General features: G+C 35.5%; 2 protein-coding genes across 3 annotated transcripts in view; one reads left to right on the top strand and one right to left on the bottom strand.

The window, feature by feature from the left end:
• RTN1 (reticulon 1) overlaps window positions 1-22,486 on the top strand; it is a 413,685-nt gene that overhangs the window by 76,668 nt on the left and 314,531 nt on the right. For both annotated transcript variants that reach the window (XM_049706380.1, XM_049706379.1), the window contains one exon: window positions 12,415-12,465. In XM_049706380.1, coding sequence (XP_049562337.1) covers window positions 12,415-12,465 — 51 coding nt within the window. The remainder of the gene's footprint in view (window positions 1-12,414; window positions 12,466-22,486) is intronic.
• LRRC9 (leucine rich repeat containing 9) overlaps window positions 1-22,486 on the bottom strand; it is a 114,428-nt gene that overhangs the window by 50,673 nt on the left and 41,269 nt on the right. Inside the window, exons 14-17 of the mRNA XM_049706427.1 lie at window positions 20,998-21,120; window positions 20,267-20,382; window positions 15,276-15,488; window positions 10,240-10,359 (exon numbers count right to left, since the gene is read on the bottom strand). Coding sequence (XP_049562384.1) covers window positions 10,240-10,359; window positions 15,276-15,488; window positions 20,267-20,382; window positions 20,998-21,120 — 572 coding nt within the window. The remainder of the gene's footprint in view (window positions 1-10,239; window positions 10,360-15,275; window positions 15,489-20,266; window positions 20,383-20,997; window positions 21,121-22,486) is intronic.

Genomic DNA, 22,486 nt, shown 5'->3' with positions numbered 1-22,486 from the left:
TCCATGACAAGAGAGGCCGCTGCAGTGAGAAGCCCACACACTGCAATGAAGAGTAGGCCCTGCTCGCCGCAACTAGAGAAAGCCTGCGCACAGCAACCAAGGCCCAATGCCACCAAAACTAAATAAATAAATTTATTTTTAAAAATGATTTTTCATGATTGCATAGTATTCTAATATGTGAATTATTAGTATTGTTTTAAACATTTCATTATGGACAATTATGTGGCTTCTAATTGTTGTCAACACTGCAACAAATGTCCGTGGTCATAATACTTTAACCGAGACGCCAATATACTTTCAGAAAAGGTTTTTAGGAATAAGATTACTGGTTTTATGGATTTCTGTATTGTTAAGACTCTTGATAAATGTTGCCAAATAGTTTTAAGGAAGTTTGTACCAGTTTTTTCTTCCAGCAATGGAATTTGAGAATGCTCGTTTCCTTAAATACCCACCAACCCACCCGCCTTATTTTAATTTATATTATTATCAGTGAAGTTGCACATCTTTTCCATGTGTTTATATTAGACATTTAAAAATTTTGTTTGTTTGTTGTGTTTCTCATCTTTGGCCATTTATATATTCAGATCTTTATTTTACATATTTGTAAGAAGTCTTTAAGACTTTAATTTGTTACTTCTATTTGTTGCAAACAAAATTTTCTTTTAAAGTATATACGAACTCAGACCCAGAACAAGAAAGAGATAAAGAGTACTTGAAGAAAATATTTTGCAACATGTTTTTTAAAATAAAAATAATATTACTATAAATTAAAAATAAACTTGATTTCTTTACAGTTTAAAACAAACAATTGTTTGAATTCACCATAGAATTAGTCACTGCTTATATAACGCATAGTTCATATTGTTGGAATAGCGTCTATTATAGTGACTCAGGTTTCAAGAGTTGAGTGTTCAGATCATTAAAATCTAAAAAATTTCTGGAAATCAAATAGTGTTACTGACTTTTTAATCTCCATAAGTAAGCATAGTAAAAATAAATCCTATAATTTACTATGATTATAATTTCTTGAACAAAAGGATATTTGGCAGTAAAAAAGTATTAAGGATATAATCTTAGAACAGTATTTTAAATTAAATTAATTTAGATTTATAAAAATCTACTATATGGCCCATCTTCTCCTATTTTTCATCAAAAAGTGGTTAAAAACTTGTCCCAAATTCCGGCACTTGCATGCAGACTAGCATTTGTGAATCATTCATCATATAAAGATAACTGCCTTCTTTCCTTGAAAATAGGGGTGGGATCTGCACTTTTTTATATTCCCAGAATATAAAACAGACTCCATATACTCCATAAATATTCAAGGGATAATATTTTCAGTTTTGTAGCAGAGTTTTGTGTTTTAACATTTCTTGTGCTTCAGTTTAAATCTTTTGTAAGTTACAGTACAATGTAGCCCAACTTACAAAAATTAAAACCCACAAGACCTCTTTAAAATATTTTAGGGGTAATAGTTCAATCTCTAAATGTAGATTAGCTGTCTCAAGGCATTAGAAACACTTTAACAATAAATTTCTAATTGGAAAAGATAAGACAGAAGTACTATTTCCATAAAAAATTAGGCCCATAATCTATGAAAGTTGCAGATAGCCATACATATTTGTCTTTCCTTGGCCAATTCTGACTATGGTGTAACTATTTTCAGAGAAAAATAAATCTGTTCCTATTCATTTTGCTTGGATATTCTCCTTTTCTGATAGTTCAGGTGAGTGAATGACAGGCATACAGCTTATGCCCTTTCAATTTACCTTATGTGGATATCTTATTTAGATTTTTAAAAACGCTACAAAAACTGTATAGTGTATTTCCACCATTTATGAAGCCCAGGTCTTTCATTATATAAACAGTCACAGATTGGGTATTTTGACTTACTATGAACACATAGTAACAATATGTTTGCTTTCTGCAACCTAGTATAACTAATGCCTAGCATGCAAGATGGGTATGGAAACTCTCCATGTTAGAGACACACTTAAGGAAAATGACAGTAAAAATGAGAGGCAAATTAAAAAACTTAGAAGACAATAGGAATAATAGGTGAGTGATTAAATTAGATCATAGCCTTTTATGATGCTGAGATAAATATAATTAATATTAAACACACATACAAAGTAGATTACTGTAGAATATAGAGCCTATGCAGCATAGGTGTTCAATCTCTCTGAATCCCCACATAAAAAGAGAGTTAAAAATAAAACCAAAATTCTATGGACAACATTTATAACAAAGCTACATAACAAGGTAGCCCCATAAGTCTCAAAGAAGTTGGTGGGGATAAACCACCAACAACCACAAGACCTACATGGTGTCCAGGTCTATGTGAGAGGAAGAAGGAAGCATCAGGGCAGCCTCTGAGGGACCTGAGAATAAGAGAGCCCCAAAATAGCCAACCAATATTCAGTGGAAGGTATGAGGGCCAACTGAATACAGCAGTTGAAAGTGGGAGGAGTTTTGCCCTCTTTGATACCAGGTGAGTGCATGGGACCTACAGTAAAAAGGTCTGAAGGGGATGGAGCAGTCTAGCCCCTACGAATCTTCAAACTGCCCCACCCGGGCCCCCTTACAGAACTGAATCTTTCTTGGAGAAGAAACTGCTGGGCTAAATAAAAATTAAACAGGATAAGGACAAAAAAGGCAAATAAAAGAGAAAGTTCAAACTGAAGTGGAAGAAGGGAATAGAGCCAGGAAATTTCAGAAAGTAAGTGCTACAGTTTTTAAACAGTACACATAAACAGCAGAAGAGGGAGATCTGTGAAATTAGAAAAGCTTTCCCAAACCCCACTTTTGTTTTAAAAGTTAAGAACTAATTTCACTGGAAAATGAGCAGCAAAAAAGTATTAAGGTCAAATCCCAGATAAAGCTGTGTGTGTGTGTGTGTGTGTGTGTGTGTGTAAGACAGAGAGAGAGAAATATTGCTATATTGCTGCAGGCAATAAAAGTATACCAGAAATATATGCCCAAGAAACATATCATAACCATAAACCTATTATTTCAGAAAAAGCAAAAAGATTTAAGAATGATACAAGACACAAAATAACAACATAAATCTGGATTAGAAAAACTCAGAAATGAGATGAAAGAACCCAGAAAAGAATTCGAAATAAAATAATAAAACCATTTCAGAAATGAAGATTAAACTAGTCAAAGACAAAAGACGTAAACACAACAAATAATGCCTTAAGATAAATAGAAGGTGAAAAAGATGAAAATTTAAAAAATCAAATCAATTTAAAATCTAAATGGAGAGATAAAAAGGACTCAAGAGAAAGTGACAAATAGTGAAGATAGGTAAAGATTCAACATATGGATAATGGGAGTTCCTAAAGAAGAGAACCAAAGAAAGGAAACAGAAAAATTGCTAAAAACCTCCAGTTCAAAAAAATAAAAGAAAAAATGATTTTAATCTACATTTTGGAAAAGCATACTGTGAATCCGAAATATTGACCCAGAACAACGAAGCCTGTGACTTACAAGGGAAAAAATTATACATTCTCATCAGACTTTTCTACCGCAACACTTTATGCCAGAAGAAAATGAAATAACATTTAAGATGCCCAAGAAAAGAAATTGTGAGCCAAGGATTTTATATCTAACAAAACTGCCTTTCAAGTATAAAGGACATAGATAAATTATTATCAACATTCAGTAACCGAAGGGATACTGTTTCCATAAGCCCTTCCTGAGGAATCTATAATAGAATATTTTTCAGACAATCAAAATGTTTGATACCACCCTAAGAACTGGTGATAAGAATTAAATACACAATTACCAATGAACTAAAAGGGAGAGTGTACAGAATGTAAGGGCTACATGCTCTAACAAAGTAGATATAGTATGATAATTTTAATTATTTTTTAAAATAGAGAAGAATGAAAAGAACATACACAAAATTTTAAAAAAATCTTTCCAGTAACATGTTGATGAGAGTATTAGCGCTATCATTCTGAGACTTTTGTGTGTGTAATAGGGGATAAAACAAATGAGTGATTATTAAATATCCTAATACTATCACCTTGTATCCCTGAGAATCAGGATTATTGGTGTGGGAAAAAAAGATATAGATGTAAGTAACAGAGAAAGGTTAAGTTAAATGATTTGCAGTCTTAAATTCGAATTGGAAGCATCAATATAAATTCATGAGGTTAGTTTTACTTGCACATATACCACACACACACACACACACACACACACACACACACACACACACACACCCCTCCCCCACAACAAATTCTGTCCAATGGAAAGACCTAGAAACAATGACCAACCCAGATTGTGGCCCTTAAATACCACTTCTCTAAAAGAAACCAGGGCTCCTTGAAGAAATAGTTGATCCCATGTCTGCAACAGAAAAATACATAAAATGTGTATGGAACATCTTTCATACCAGGTGGCAAAGAAGCTATCACAGACTACTAGGGTCATGGCAAAAGGAGCTAACCTTATGATGCTTCCACTGGCTAAGGATGAGAAAATTTGAGCTTCAATCATGATAGTAATTGCAGTAAATTGAATATCATCAAATATGTTTAAGTCCTTGCATTCCTAATGATATTAAAACTAAAAAAGTATTGCTTATCTTTGGGAATTCGTAAGGAACTAATTCATTATCTTCAAAGTTGGTAAATAAAAGCAAATAAACATCTATTCTGCATTTTCTATATGAATAGTCCTACTGGGTATCCAAATAATAGATAAGGGGAAACGTCTCTATGTAAAAGTGTTCCAATTAATAAATGAAAAAGAAATTCTAGAATAAGAATGTTGCTATTTTGTAATCTCCAATGAATTAAAAGATACAGGCATTAATAATGGCTCCTAGAATCAGAAAAGTGAGACAACTAGACATTATGTGTCCCTGTAGTCTCGCCAGAGGAATGGAACCAGAGTCTGATCCAATCTCTGGATCCAGTTGCCAATTTGTAGGAAATCTGGAGGGTGGAGGGCATGTAGGGTGTATCATAGGTAAGCAAATTGGCAGGGTCTGGACTGTGGTAAACTCTGGTTTTGAAGGTCCAAGTATTTCTACAGATAAACAGTGGGGAGCAGAAGGGGATAGAAGGGAAACTTAAAAGAGACTTTAAAAATACAGTACATTAAAAAAAAAAAGGGAAAACCAAATTTCTGTGCTAGGGATACACATTTGGGGTGATGGAACTATAGGGGGAAAAGAGCAGGGAGAGGATAACTATTAGCAGTCAGGATAATGATTTCTTGAAGGAATGGGGCATATAGAAGGGGTTTATGCTGTAGGTGGCAAAGTTTTATTTCTTGACCTGGACGCTAGTTAACAAGCATGTTCACCTTATAATAATTTACTAAACCACTTGTTTGTAGTATGTAGTTTTCAGTATCCGTGTTTTATTTTACATACAGTATCTCCTCTCTCTGAACATCCGAAGATCCTTACAGTCATTTTTAGAGACATGTTTATACACTGGATTCTTAATGTCTGAGGGGTCTATATCTAGCTAGCTACCTTTACTAGTTCTAAAATTTGAAAATACCACTTGGGCATAAAATTTGTCCAGTTCCCTTACCTGTAAAATAACTGTGGTAATAGTCATCCAATAAGCAGGCTGTGAGGCTATGATGATGAAAGAAATCTTTGTATTAAAGAACAACAAAGCTACATTGCAAATACATGCTGGGCAGCTGGCTAAGCTCACTCACCTTGCATGACTTAAGAGTTTAGTCTTTAAATCTGTGCCTAAGCAAAATTATAATGCTTGTTATAACCTTTGGAACTGCAAGCAAATCATTAGAAGAAAATTAAACAAAAATGCCCAAAATTTATATATAGTCCTGGGACCTCTATTAAACTACCTTCTTTCCTCAGTTGCATATCAAACCCAAGGGAATTCTATTAAAAAGGACTTTGGCCTTGCAGTTAAGTCCTTAATCCATTTTGCATGTGGCCGTCCAGTTTCACAACACCATTAAAATTCCTAGAAGAAATATAGGCAGTATGCTCTTTTATGTCGGTCTTAGCAATGTCTTTCTAGATATGTCTCCTAAACAAAAGCAAAAATAAACAAATGGGACTACACCAAACTATAAAGCTTCTGTACAGCAAAGGAAACCATCAACAAAATGAAAGGACAACGTACTGAATTGGAGAAGATATTTGCAAATCATATATCTGATAAGGGGCTGATACCAAAAATATATTAAAAAACTTGTTCACCTCAACAACAAAAAAACCCCAAACAACCCAATTTTAAAAATGGGCACAGGAGCTTTTTCCAAAGAAGACATACAGATGGCCAACAGGTGCATGAAAAGATGTTCATCACTAATTATTAGGGGAACACAAATCAAAACCACGAGATATCACCTCATGCCTATTAGAATAGCTATTATCAAAAAGGCAAGAATTAAAAAGAGGATGTGGAGAAAAGTAAACCCTCATACACTGTTGGTGAGAATGTAAATTGGTGCAGCCACTATGAAAAACAGTATGGAGATTCTTCAAAAATTAAGAATAGAACCACCATATGATCCAGCTTTTCTACTTCTATTTATCTGAAGAGTACAAAAAACACTAATTCAAAATATGCACCCCTATGTTCATAGCATCATTATTTACAATTGCCAAGATATGGAAGCAACCCAATTGTCCATCAACAGATGAATGGATAAAGAAGATGTGGTACATATATACAATGGAATATTACTCAGACATAAAAACGATGAAATCGACAAGCCCACAGCAAACATCATCCTCAATGGTGAAAAACTGAAAGCATTTCCACTAAGATCAGGAACAAGACAAGGGTGCCCACTCTCACCACTCTTATTCAACATAGTTTTGGAAGTTTTAGCCACAGCAATCAGAGAAGAGAAGGAAATAAAAGGAATCCAAATCGGAAAAGAAGAAGTAAAGCTGTCACTGTTTGCAGATGACATGATCCTATACATACAGAATCCTAAAGATGCTACCAGAAAACTACTAGAGCTAATCAATGAATTTGGTAAAGTGGCAGGATACAAAATTAATGCACAGAAATCTCTGGCATTCCTATATACTAATGATGAAAAATCTGAAAGTGAAATCAAGAAAACACTCTCATTTACCATTGCAACAAAAAGAATAAAATATCTAGGAATAAACCTACCTAAGGAGACAAAAGACCTGTATGCAGAAAATTATAAGACACTGATGAAAGAAATTAAAGATGATACAAATAGATGGAGACATATACCATGTTCTTGGATTGGAAGAATCAACATTGTGAAAATGACTCTACTACCCAAAGCAATCTATAGATTCAATGCAATCCCTATCAAACTACCACTGGCATTTTTCACAGAACTAGAACAAAAAATTTCGCAATTTGTATGGAAACACAAAAGACCCCGAATAGCCAAAGCAATCTTGAGAACAAAAAAAGGAACTGGAGGAATCAGGCTCCCTGACTTCAGACTATACTACAAAGCTACAGTTATCAAGACGGTATGGTACTGGCACAAAAACAGAAAGATAGATCAATGGAACAGGATAGAAAGCCCAGAGATAAACCCATGCACATATGGACACCTTATCTTTGATAAAGGTGGCAGGAATGTACAGTGGAGAAAGGACAGCCTCTTCAATAAGTGGTGCTGGGAAAACTGGACAGGTACATGTAAAAGTATGAGATTAGATCACTCCCTAACACCATACACAAAAATAAGCTCAAAATGGATTAAAGATCTAAATATAAGGCCAGAAACTATCAAACTCTTAGAGGAAAACATAGGCAGAACACTCTATGACATAAATCACAGCAAGGTCCTTTTTGACCCACCTCCTAGAGAAATGGAAATAAAAACAAAAATAAACAAATGGGACCTAATGAAACTTCAAAGCTTTTGCACAGCAAAGGAAACCATAAACAAGACCAAAAGACAACCCGCAGAATGGGAGAAAATATTTGCAAATGAAGCAACTGACAAAGGATTAATCTCCAAAATTTACAAGCAGCTCATGCAGCTCAATAACAAAAAAACAAACAACCCAATCCAAAAATGGGCAGAAGACCTAAATAGACATTTCTCCAAAGAAGATATACAGACTGCCAACAAACACATGAAAGAATGCTCAACATCATTAATCATTAGAGAAATGCAAATCAAAACTACAATGAGATATCATCTCACACCAGTCAGAATGGCCATCATCAAAAAATCTAGAAACAATAAATGCTGGAGAGGGTGTGGAGAAAAGGGAACCCTCTTGCACTGCTGGTGGGAATGTGAATTGGTTCAGCCACTATGGAGAACAGTATGGAGGTTCCTTAAAAAACTACAAATAGAACTACCATATGACCCAGCAATCCCACTACTGGGCATATACCCTGAGAAAACCGAAATTCAAAAAGAGTCATGTACCAAAATGTTCATTGCAGCTCTATTTACAATAGCCCGGAGATGGAAACAACCTAAGTGCCCATCATCGGATGAATGGATAAAGAAGATGTGGCACATATATACAATGGAATATTACTCAGCCATAAAAAGAAACGAAATTGAGCTATTTGTAATGAGGTGGATAGACCTAGAGTCTGTCATACACAGTGAAGTAAGTCAGAAAGAAAAAGACAAATACCGTATGCTAACACATATATATGGAATTTAAGAAAAAAAAATGTCATGAAGAACCTAGGGGTAAGGCAGGAATAAAGACGCAGACCTCCTAGAGAACGGACTTGAGGTTATGGGGAGGGGGAGGGGTGAGCTGTGACGGGGCGAGAGAGAGTCATGGACATATACACACTAACAAACGTAGTAAGGTAGATAGCTAGTGGGAAGCAGCCGCATGGCACAAGGATATTGGCTCGGTGCTTTGTGACAGCCTGGAGGGGTGGGATAGGGAGGGTGGGAGGGAGGGAGACGCAAGAGGGAAGAGATATGGGAACATATGTATATGTATAACTGATTCACTTTGTTATAAAGCAGAAACTAACACACCATTGTAAAGCAATTATACTCCAATAAAGATGTTAAAAAAAAAAAAAAACGATGAAATCTTGCCATTTTCAACAACATGGATGGACTTGGAGGGTATTATGCTAAGTGAAATAAGTCAGACAAAGACAAATACTGTATGATCTCACTTGTATGTGGAGTAAAAAAACCAAAATAAATGAACAAACCAAACTAAATAAAAACAAACATATAGATAAAAGGAACACAGTAGTGATTACCAGAGGGGAGGTAGGGTGGAGGGAGGGCAAAATGGGTAAAGGTGGTCAACTGTATGGTGATACATAGAAACTAAACTTTTGGTGGTGAGAGCACTGTAGTATATACAGAAGTTGAAATATAATATTGTACACACTTTTATAAACTTATATAATGTCATAAACCAATGTTACCTCAATTTAAAAAAAAGGACTTTGGCTTAGTAAAAGAAAAAAGGAAGAGGGTTTAATACTAAAATCTAAGGCCAATAAGCAAAGCAGCAACTCTCACCACAGTCGCAGAAGTAGCAGTACAAGGGCCTTGACATGGTTGCAAGGAGATAGAGAATGAGCAAGACCTGAGAATGATGATATATTCTGAAAATGTATGTCAGTGACTTGGGACCTATGGAAACAGGGGATGCTGGGTTGGAGTTCTGGAACCCATATGTAATTATTTTTGTTATAGGACATATAACAGGGAAAACAAAAGCCAGATAAGATCCATACGTGGGTGTACATGTGTATTAATGTATTTGTCCTTGATTTATAAGAAGGCAAACACAAATCAAACAAGATCTATGTGTGTGATGAGGGTAGAAAGGACAAGGCAGAGAGAAAGAGAACTAACCATGTGGATAATGAACAGATGGGAAGACTTGACAACATTAGCTGTGAAGTGGTAAACTAGAAAGTGAAGAAGAAATAAAGACTCACAATAAGGAGAAAAAAAAAGAGTGAGAAAAAAAGAGCAGAAGAAATTGGAAATGACACTTTATAAATGCCATTTTAAAAACAGGTCTGGAGTAATTTTACATTTATTTTCAAGTAGTTAGAAATCAGATATGGCCACAGGTGTATATTTGGTTTGTAAACAGAATCTAAATCTAAGGCCTATTTTAGAGAAAGTAACATACTATATATATAGTTTATGTATGTTTTGTTCCTGAATTGGGCTGTTAATATGGTATATATGAGGTCTAAATTACAAAAATAATTTATTCATTAAATTAATAATTTTATTTTACTTAAATAATTTCAAAAAGACAGTTCTTACCAGGTGGTATATATCATCTAAACAAGTAAATTCATTAAAGCTGATATTAAGTTTTCGAAGTCCTGTTAACTTGGAGAGATCTCTCAATTTACTCAAGCTGTTTCCATGTAGATTCAGACTCTGAAGTAAAATAAAATGTAAATAAAAAACAAGACAGATTATATCCTAATTATAGCTATTTAAATAACATTAAGAGAGAGCCAATGAGAAAAAAATATAATTTTGAAAGTATAGTCTGATTTTATAATATGATTTTAAAAGGTATAGTTTCTAATAGCAGCATTGCATCTGGTTCTTGATTAATTTGATCTTCCACTTGCTCTAAGTTTATCAATAATCGGCATGAAATTCTTTTTAGAAAATGGCTAAATATTTTGTTGTGATATTCATTAGGGCAGACCTATTTCTCAGGCTAGTGAACAGTGTAGGCCCTAAAGATTTTGGGTATTGGCTAGGTCGCCTCGCAAGAAAAAGGATGGCAAGGATACATCCTGATTACAGGAAACCATATGAGGGCACTGGACTAAGGAAGAAAGGCTGAGGGTGTTAAAGTGGGAGACACAACATCAAAGAAGGAATTGGGAGAGTGTCTAAGACAGTTTCTACATCAGAATTTGGCCCAGATTTTCCCTGCCCATTTGATCCTGGGCTGTATAAAAATGAATGTTATGGGCTTCCCTGGTGGCGCAGTGGTTGAGAGTCCGCCTGCCGATGCAGCGGACACGGGTTTGTGCCCCAGTCTGGGAAGATCCCACATGCCGTGGAGCAGCTGGGCCCGTGAGCCATGGCCGCTGAGCCGGCGCATCCGGAGCCTGTGCTCCGCAACGGGAGAAGCCACAACAGTGAGAGGCCCGCGTACCAAAAAAAAAAAAAAAAAAAAAAGAATGTTACTATATTTTTATATTTAGGGGAAACCCTGATGTCTACATAATTTTTCTCTTTAAACTATACCATTGTTAATGGTATCAAATGAAGATTTATGCATAGTCTACAAAATAAATAGTGGCACAAGAAAATGTCAATATAATTGACCACCTTATTCACAACAAATGGGTATCATGATAAAATCAGGTATCTACCTCCCAACCCTCTTCACTTACCACCACCATCTTATACCCTATTATACTGTGGACATAACTAAATTCCTGGCAGGGAGAAACAATTGAATGTCAAATAGTTATCAAAACTTTGCTAAAATTAAGAAGGGCCAATTTATGCAGACTAGTTTACAGGTCACACATGACAGATTCTACAGATAACTTACACTTAACATGTTCACAATTGAATTCATCATCTTCTCTTATCTGCTTGGCAGTCCATATTTTCAATCCTGATTAAGAGTTTCACCATCTAACAGATATTGTTGATCATCCATTTCCCCTCTTTTCTATATACATTTGATTCTAGAAATGTTTCTTAAATCAACCGCTCCATACCATCACCACTACAGTGCCTTAGTTCAGACTATTATTTGTCCTTTGGACTACTACAATAGTTTCTACTGGATTTCTATACCACCAGTCTGACCACAGTTAAATCTAAACACAAGCTATCAAAGTTAGGGTCTTTAAAAACAGAGAGCCTATTCCCTAAACAAAAGAATGTAAACTTATAAATTTGCCTTCTGAAATCCATCCCGATGTGGCTATAACCTCTTACTCTTCCATCCACAGCCTCATGTATCTTCTTTGTATTCCAACCTACACCTATACTTCCACTGTCACACACCCTATGTTCTAGTCACACTGAATTCCTCAGTGTTCCCTGAAGACACCAGGATCTTTCAAAACCATGTGCTTACAGATAAAGTATTTCCTCTGCTTGGAAGACAAAAACAATGAAATCTCTCATATCCTTCAAAAATCCACAAAAAACCCACCTCTTTCTGTGGACCTCTCCCAGCAACTCCAAACTTCCTGTATTTGTTTCCATATCTGTCTCCTCCACTGAAATAATATCCTTGGGGCAGGGAAAATAACTTATTCATTGAACCCCCAATACTTATTTCATTGCCTAAAATACAGCAAATCTCACTAAATGCTAAATGAGTAAACCAGTACAAAAGCCAGACATAACTGACAACTCTAAGTTTCAGTATTTAATTGTGCTGTAAGAGAATATAAAATTATGTTACTCTGGGTTTTTTATTTCTACATATTTTATTTATTTTTATAGATGTCCTCATGAAACTCGACCTGGTGGGGATAACTGAAAAGAAAATAAGAGGTATGTACCCTCCCCTCAGTTTCTCTTACAGTAACGGCACAAAGAAGGGAGAACAAAGGGTGTGATATCTAAATATCCTTCTTCTAATATCTAGTATTCTTACTGGAAACCCTAGAAAATTTGCTGGCTTTTAAGCAATATAGGCAAATTTAATATGAAAAAGCCCCTCCATTCTTATGTTATGCGTGTTGACCAAATTAATACAGTCAGGTGGAGGTCACAAGCTGCCCAAGGTGTTCTGAAGTCTTAACTCTCCTCTGTTTCTTATCACAAACCAAAGATAATAAAAAAGACCTACCTTCTGGTGCTGTTTTTTTTTAAACTTTTATTTAATCCCTTTAAATCTATAGGAATACATGTTCTATAAGCTCAGTCCAATCAGAGCGCATTCATTTATTAAACCTTTCATTACTGAAGCTTTATTATCAAGAATTCATTACTCAAATATGAAATCTTGACAATATAGTTCAGAAACAATTTTTCCATGCTGTCAGCTGGAAGACTGCTCCTGTAATAAGTATACTGCACACTTATGATAAAGGTGGTGATATTGCCATCATGTTATGAAGTTTTCCTTCCTCTCTAATAATAATCCTCTAAGGTAACGACAGTCTCCTAGACTTGAAGATTTGGTGGATGATGCTAACACAGTTTAACCAACGCAATCCCATAAACTTTCTTAAAAAAGTGTTTCAAATATTTTTAGAAGCAGACTGAAAACTGTTGACCTCACTTATTATTTTAAAAAATATTTTTTACTTTCTGTTTCACACAATCACTTGAGAAAAAACTGTCATCATAAACAATGGATTTAGAAATGTAACGATGGAGCAAAGTAATTGACTTTCAAGATAAAAATCATTTCAGAATTTTTATCTGTACCTTAGCTTTCAGTGCATGCATAGAAAGATAGCGTCATGTAAGAATAATTTGTCTTCTTAAGTATTCTTATCAATTTATCAGTTAATATCAATTTGTTTACTACTTCTGCAGGTTCAAGTAAACAACCCACTTTCTTTGTTAAGAACCACTCAAGACATTCTGTTTTAAAACAAGTAACTAATGAGTATCTCATGTGTGCTAGGTATTGTGCTAGATAATGGCAGAGTTGATGCTAGTCCACTCAGTGTTTATGAGTAAATTAGAAAAAGGCATCCTTACCTCAAAATGCCTTTATTTTCCAGCTTTTAGAAAATTGTTACAATAGGCTGATTTTGTTAGTAAAAGAAATTTTACCAACAGTCATCAAAAAATTGTTGTAGTAAATATACTACTCTTATTTGAAAGTTGCCCCTTAGGTGTGGCCCTTTTGTTCAATGTACACTGTACAATCTTATATTTTTGCCCTCATGCTGGGAATATAAATGACTAAGAACAGCCTAATCTCTGCCCTTGTGGAATTTATAGTTTAGGAAGGCATATGACAAAGGAATCTTACTTAGATTCTTAACTAGACCTAGAGGTAAGAGGATTTAATGCTAAAGTATAGATCAAAAATATGTGTGGGAGTTAACTAGGAGAAACGGGGTCAGGGGAGAACATTCCATGCAGGAGTACAGTGCAGGTGTACAGTACAAGTGCAGAGGCTCTGTGTGGCTGCAAACAGGGTACATTAAAAAACAAGAAGGAGGCTGAGCACAGATTGCTAAAGGGGGGGTAATATGAGAAGAGTGTGGATAGACAGGCCAGGAACCAGGTCATGCAAAACCTTATAGGCCATATTAAGGACTCTGGTTTTATTTTTAAAACAATGGAAAATCATTTGAGCATTTCAAATAGGAGTAGTGAGGGGTGACAAATCAGACTTTCTATTTGAAAAGACTCCTCTTGCTTCAACATGGAGAATGGGTTATGGCCTTAAAGCGGAAGCAGGACAAGGCCTCTTTTGCATAGCTCTAGTAGGCATGTACCTCCCCAGCCCCCAACACACAGACACACACACCTTGTATTGAGTTATAGTCAAGTTATATAGTGAATGGCATCCAAAGAGCACATTAACAGAATACAATGTGCATGGTGCCTCCTGGAGTTGTGTAGTAGCCCTATGGAAGTAGTCTAGGTCGGAGATAAAGGGAGTTTGGACAGAATGGTAGCAGATTTGAAATGGACAGATTGAGAGTCAAGATATAGAGGGAGGCTTAATATCTCAATAGAATTTCCTCAGTGTAAAGTAAGTTGCTTCAATAAGTTACTCAAATTCTGTTGATTAATTTTGTAAAGATAAAACTCCTGTATTCTATGTTGATTGGTCCTGGAAACTGTTTTGAAACTTACTATCTTAATCAGTTAAAGAGAGTTTATTTGTTATTCAGGAATGAAATTCCTTGCAAATTACAAGGCTACCTCTAGACCTCCACTGTCCTCTATGATAGCCCCTAGCCACGTGGGGCTATTGAGCACTTGAACTGTGAACTGAGATGTACTGTGAGTGTAAAATATGCTCCAGGTTTCAGAGACTTAGCATGAAACTATCTGTTAATGAATCTTCATATTGCCTGTATGTTGAAATGATAATATTCGGGATATATTGAGTTAACTATAATATATTATTAAAATTAATCTTACCTTTTAATTTTAAAAATCTTTAAAAATGTGGCTAATAGAAAATTCAAAATTACATATGTGGTTCATATTATATTACTACTGGACAACACTGATCAGTAGAAGAAAAGGGCTGGGCACTTTTAAGCATGCCTGGCATGGACAGCATGCTGCCTGGCATCATCAGATAGGTGGTTTAATATCTTTAGATTTCATGCGATAGATTCTGACCAAATTCAAGGTTCGTGTCCCCAAATTTTAATACTCACCACAATATGACTGTAAATGCTAGTCTTGGCAAGGGAAAGTATTGTTTTATCATCCAAGCGAGTAAGTTTTGGTCTGGGCTTGATCCTGGGATCCATTTTTATAACTTCATCATCAAATTTCAAATCCTGGGACAATACTGATCCTTCTGAATTTTTTTTGCTCTCTTCTAGGATAACATTGTTGAATGCAGAAAATAAAGAGTGAGACTTGACCTAAAAAATTTATTAAAAATGTTGAAAATTTGGTTGCTGTATATATCATTTTGAAAAAGAAATAGGCTATGTAGGAAAGATGAATTAACTTTTGTTCCTGTTATATAGTAATATCTATGATGAGTATCACATTAGGAAATCTATGAGAGTAGATTAAAATTGTGGGCTAAGAATGGGTGTGTCCTCCTGCTGAAAATTCCCTAAAACTAGCAAAAGACAAGTTAAAAATATTTTATAACAGTGGAGAGGGTACCAACAAAAGACTAAAAATTGTGAGATATAAATCAGAAGGGACTGAACTGACAGACAAATAGGAGCAGAAATGTAACCTGCAGCCAAAATATGCGCAGGAGATAACCACTTCAAAGAGCAGATCCCAAGAAACTTGACGTTCACAGTGAACAAGTAAAATAGCAGGAGGATGCTCTAGGTAATTATCAGGCAACTAAGTAATTATCATAAGAACTGTGGATGAATGGGCAAAAACGACATGAACAAACAGAAATGGGTCTAGAAAAAACCAAAATGGTCCCTAAGAGAATTTTTTTTTTACTTTTTCATTTTATATTTATTTATTTATTTTGGCTGCACCGGGTCCTAGTTGCAGCATGCGGGATCTTCATTGCGGCATGCGGGATTTTTAGTTGCGGCACACAAACTCTCAGTTGCAGCAGGCATGGGGGATCTAGTTCCCCAACCAGGGATCGAACCTGGGCCTCCTGTGTTGGGAGCATGGAGTCTTACTCACTGGACCACCAGGGAAGTCCCCATAAGAGAATTTTTTAAAATCTGGGAGAACAAAGCATCTATAAAAGAATAGGCTGCTATAGAAAAGAATAGGGTAAATGCTTTGAAGTCAAAGTAAAAACAATTAGTGAAATAGAAAATATTCAATAAACGTTCTGAGAAAGCAAATGGATATGACAGCAAATCAAATTAGCAAGTGGAAGCTAATATTGAGGACATCTTCCAGAGCACAGAATTTAAAAACAAATGTAAATACAAGAGAAAAAAAATTAAAATACATGCAGGATCAGTTCAGAATGTCCAATGTTTAACAAACAGAGGTTCCAGAGGGCTTAACAGAGAATGGAAGAGAAGAAATGATCAAGGAATTAAGAGAAAGAAACTTCCCAGAGGTGACGAAAGAACTGAATATTCCGATTAAAAGAGTTCATGAAGTGGCAAAGCAGAAGGATGATGGAGGTCTTTGCCGACATCACTGAAGTCAGTCACAACAGCCAGGGACTTGGCCTCACTACTTCTTGTTATTTCAGTTATTCTGTTTTCTGTTTGTTTGGATTTCTGTGTCTTTTGCTGAAAGCATATTTGACTGATACAATCCGCTTCATAACAATATAAAATATAAATGCCCAGAACTATACTTAACAAGAAATGTTTAAGACGTATATAAAGGAAAATGTTGGAGAGGACTTGAGTAAATGGAATAACTTATCATGCTCCTGGATGAGAGGCCCAATACTACAAAGTAGTCAGTTTGCCCCAAATTAAATTTAAATTCAATACAATCACAATCAAATCCTAATAGGACTTTTAAATAGAACTTAACAAACTGTTTCTAAATTTTATTTGGAAAGGAAAATGTTCAAGAATAGCCAAGAATTAAAAAAATATACATAAGTGGGGACAGGGGAAGAGAATTTGCCCTATCACATATCAAAACATATCATCAGGTTGTAATAACCAAAATAATGTGGTAGGTGTCCAAGATTAGACAGAGAGATCAATGGAACAGAAATAGAAGAATCTATAAATAGACCACTTATATATGAAAATAATTTTAATGATAGCTAATATTTCAAAATAGAGTAAAAAAGATGATGCTTGGTCCATTTTTAAGGATAAAATTATTTGACCTCCCCAACCTCACAGAGAATAAAACAATTTCTAGATAGAATTAAAAAGCTAAAAGTTTTAGGTACTTCCCTGGTGGTCCAGTGGTAAAGAATCTGCCTTCCAGTGCAGGGGAAGTGGGTTTGATCCCTGGTTGGGGAACTAAGATCCCATATGCCGTGGGGCCAGCTAAGCCCGTGCACCACAACTACTGAGCCTGGGCACCTCAACTAGAGAGCCACCTGCCACAACTACAGAGCCCATGCTCCCTGGAGCCCGCGCACCACAACTAGAGAAGAGAAAACCCGCACGCCACAACTAGAGAAGAGAAAACCTGCATACCACAACTAGAGAAGAGAAAACCCACACGCCACAACTAGTGAGAAGCCCACACACCGCAACAAAAGAAGAGCCTGTGTGCCGCAACAAAAGATCCCACGTGCCTCAACGAAGATTCTGTGTACTGCAACTAAGACCCAACACAGCCAAAAAGCAAAAAAGGCTAAAATTTTTAGAACAACCTATATTAGTATTGGAAGAAAATAAAGGAGAATATTTATATAAGCCTTACGAAGTGAGACATAAAATTCAGAATCCATAATGGAAAAGATGGAGAGATCTGATCTCTTAAAAATTAACTTGTAAGTTACAAATGAAAATGACAAATACTTTTTTTGCTACAAATAAAATGAAAATACAAGTGACAGAAAACATTTGCAATATATATAAAAGATAAAGGATTAACATCTAGAATGCATATAAAGATTTTTCCAATCAATATGAAAAAGATAGAGTCCAATAGAAAATGATCAAAGGATAAAACAGGTGATTCATAAAACTGTAAATAATCTATAAGCACATGAAAGGATAAAATATCTTTTCTTTGGCCATCAGATATAAACAAAAAGATTGATAACACCTGTATTGGTAAAGATGTAAAGAAACAAGCACTGTCACACACTGTTGGAAATTTATAAAATGGTTCAACTTCTGTAAAGAGTACTGGCAAAATCTATCAAAATTAAAACACATATATCCATATATCCTTTGACTAGCCAATTCTTCTACAAATATGTGCTGCAGAAAAACTTCCATATTTGTATGGAAGATGCATCTGCAATGATACTCACTGAAATATTGTTTTAAGTAGTAATAAAATTGGAGACAACCTATGTTTCATCAACAGGGGAACAGTCAAATAAATCAGAGTATTACTGAATAGTATGAAGTCACCAAAAGACTGAAGTATAGACCTATGTGTACTGAAGTGAAATTTGTCCAAAACATATTGTTAAAGGCAAAAAATTTACAGAATACTTAGAACTTGACTCTACTACGTAAAATGGTATATGTTGTCATATGTGTAAATGCACAGAAAAAAAGGTTGAAAGCAAACCCACAAAGCTATTAACAGTGGATGCCTTCAGGAAAGGGAGTGGTGGTGGGATTGAGGTGAAAGCAGATTTTCATGTTTATTCTATATTCTTCAATACAGTTTGAATCTTTTCCAGTGAGACTACAGTTATATATTACTCATGTAATATATTTGCATGATAAAATATTTAGGTGTCATAATGATTTGTTTTGAAAATTAAGTCCTTTAAAGAATAATCATATTATATTTATATATAGGCATACCTTGTTTTATTGTGTTTTGGTTTATTGCCATTTTTTACAAATTGAAGACATCAAGCAAGTCTATCGGTGCTATTTTTCCAACAGCCTTTGCTCACTTCATGTCTCTGTGTTACATTTGGTAATTCTCATAATATTTCACACTTTTTCATTATTATTATATATGTTATGGTGATCTGTGATCTGTGATGTTACTCTTGTAATTGTTTTGGGGTGCCACAAACCATGCTCATATAAGATGGTGAACTTAATAAATGTTGTGTGTGTTCTGACTACTCCACTGACCAGCCATTTCCCTGTCTCTCTCCCTGTCTTTGGGTCTCTCTATTACCTGAGACAAGACAGTCTTAAAATAAGGCCAGTTAGGGGCTTCCTACGTGGCGCAGTGGTTTGAGAGTCCGCCTGCCAATGCAGACGACACGGGTTCGTGCTCCGTTCCGCGAAGATCCCACATGCCGTGGAGCGGATGGGCCCATGAGCCATGGCCGCTGAGCCTGTGCGTCCGGAGCCTGAGCTCCGCAACGGGAGAGGCCACAGCAGTGCGGAGGCCCGCGTACCGCAAAAATAAATAAATGAATAAATAAGGCCGGTTAGTAAGCTTACAATGGCCTCTAAGTGTTCGCGTGAAAGAACGAGTCACATACCTCTCATTTTAAATCAAAAGCTAGAAATGACTAAGTCTAGTGAGGAGGCATGCTGAATGCTGAGACAGGCTGAGAGCTAGGCCGCCTGCTCCAAATAGTTAGCCAAGCTGTGGATGCAAAGGAAAAGTTCTTGAAGAAAATTAAAAGTACTATTCCAGTGAACACATGAATGATAAGAAAGTGAAACAGGCTTATTACTGATATGGCAAAATATTTAGTGCTCTGGACAGAAGATCAAACCAGCCACAACATTCCCTTAAGCCAAAGCCTAATCCAGAGCAAGGCCCTAACTCTCTTCAATTCTATGAAGGCTGAGAGAGGTGAGGAAACTGCAGAAGAAAAGTTTGAAACTAGCAGAGGTTGGTTCAATGCGGTTCAAGGAAAGAAGCCGTCTCCATAACATAGAATGCTGGGGACGTGGGTTCGATCCCTGGTCGGGGAACGGAGATCCCACATGCCTGGGGCAACTAAGCCCAGGTACCACAGCTACAGAGCCCTCGTGCCCGGAGCCCATGTGCCACACAGAGAGAAGCCTGTGTGCCACAACGAAAGATCCTGCATGCCTCAACGATGATTCCGCGTGCTGCAACTAAGACCCGCCGCAGCCAAAAAAATAAAGAAAATTTTTAAAAAATGAATTCATACCACTGTAATATACTCAAATTCTACGATGTATTCAGGCAAAACAAGGTCATGATCAAAGACAAACCACTTGTACTGCCGAATGCTGCAATCACAGTTTCTTTGTCCCATGATAGAATCTAGGGTAAAATAAAAAACAAAAACAAGCAAAACAAACACTCTTCAAAATGATATTTAATATTTTTTCACCCTTACATAGATTAATAAACAACAAACTCAGTAAGTTCCAAATATTATGTCATTGAGGTTTTTTTCTCTTATATCTTCCCACCACTGTAGACAATTTCTTAATTCTATAAATACTAGTCACCCTTTCACTACACAGACTAGTAGGGTTTAGTTATATTCATCTCCTTTCCCTTTTCATACTTTTTCACTTTTCTATTCAATGTTTAGCCATATAGTTTTTGACAAATATATTACTTTTTTGTTGTTAAAAGTTGGGTAGGTTCTATTTTTTGAAATACATATAATATATTATACATATATATATATCTGTGTATATAAAACATAAAACAAACTTTTACAAAATAAAATATCTACACGCACACATATATAAATGTCACTGAAATAGGAAATAGAAATATAGAAGTTCATTAGTAGCTAGGAACAGGTTTTTATAAAAAAGTTAATAAGTTTTGTTAGGTAGAGGTTAAACTGTAAACATCTGTATTAAATGAAAACATTTTGTATTCAGAAAGATGAAAAAAGATTTATCTTCATCGCAGACATACTTAGTAAATATTTTCGAGGAATGAATACTGAATTAATCATTGGGTAGTTGGCTTGACTGATGGAGTCCTGATCATGAGCCTGAACACTCTGGCCAAGGAAAACCTTTGTAATCAGGAGGATGCCTAGTGTGAAAAAACAAAATGTTTTAACACTAATTCATTTGAATAATTTTCCCATATCATCTTCCTTATTGGCCCCAGACTTGACTGTATATTTTGTAAAGGTAGAGATCCTGGCTATCTTGTCTGCCACCATAAAGCACACAGCACACTGCTTGATCCAAAATAGAAGCTCAATAAATATTTGTTGCATAAATAAAATGTTTATAAAAGAGAATTCCTGTGATTATATCAAGCAAAGCTTTACAGAGAAGGAAGAAGGAAAGAAGACAATATTTATCAATATTTTTATGAATTAATTTAAGAAACTTGTTGTTCTTGTTAACTGGGTAAAAATTCATCTCTGTGTCATCAGCACATAGCTTAGATCATAAGAGGCACTCAATATATGTCTACTGAATGGATGCACATTTCTCTTCCCTTTAGATATTAAGGAACCTTGAAATTCACTAAATCCTAAGGATCTCTAGGAGTCACTGAATCCTATGAAACAACTTCTAATTACTATGCATAAAGTATTCAGATGACTTTTTAAAACTATGTACAAGTTATGAAATGTAAATTGGGAGAACCTAATTGTTTTAGAAAGAATATTCCAGAAGGATCAAGAAAAACATCATGGATATTTCTTTTTATTTTAAAGATTTTTTTTGATGTGGACTATTGTTAAAGTCTTTATTGAATTTGTTACAATATTGCTTCTGTTTTATGCTTTGGTTTGTTGGCCACAAGGCATGTGGGATCTCAGCTCCCCGGCCAGGGATGGAACCAGCACCCTCTGCAATGGAAGGTGAAGTATTAACAACTGGACTGCCAGGGAAGTCCCTATAATGGATATTTCTTAAATGAGAATGGAGAAGGATGAGAAAAAAAGCAAGTGGTTTTTTCAAATAGGAGTTCTTTCTAGATTCAGTAATCTGCTTAATTTTCTGATTATTATTAACTGAATGAAAGACTGCAAAACACACATAATTTAGTTCAGCATGCATCATCTTAACAGAGCTAGAGTCTGGAACCTAGAATATTACTTTTATAGACTTCAGTTAACCAAATTTCTGACTACCCAGTCCTTAGAAGGTTGAATAGTTGAGACCAAAGAATAGATGTCCCTTACTCCCTGACCTGATCAATTCTGTTTATTTTACATTCTTTGGTACTATGCATTAATACTCCATCTTTGTAGCTCTTATTATAATTGTAATTTTACATTTATTTGGATATTATTATTTGTAAGCACCATAACGGAGAAACTGTCTAGTCTGTATTGACTAAATCCCTATCACCAACCAAGTGCCTAATACCCAGTAAGCATTCAATAAATACTGGTGGAACTGAAGAATGAAAAGTGGAAGAGGGTGGGGCAAGAGAG

The sequence above is a fragment of the Orcinus orca genome, chromosome 2, assembly GCF_937001465.1.
Source record: "Orcinus orca chromosome 2, mOrcOrc1.1, whole genome shotgun sequence".
Taxonomy (NCBI): Eukaryota; Metazoa; Chordata; class Mammalia; order Artiodactyla; family Delphinidae; genus Orcinus; species Orcinus orca.
The sequence above is the reverse complement of the archived record's forward strand: the minus strand, read 5'-3'. Positions and strand labels throughout refer to the sequence as shown.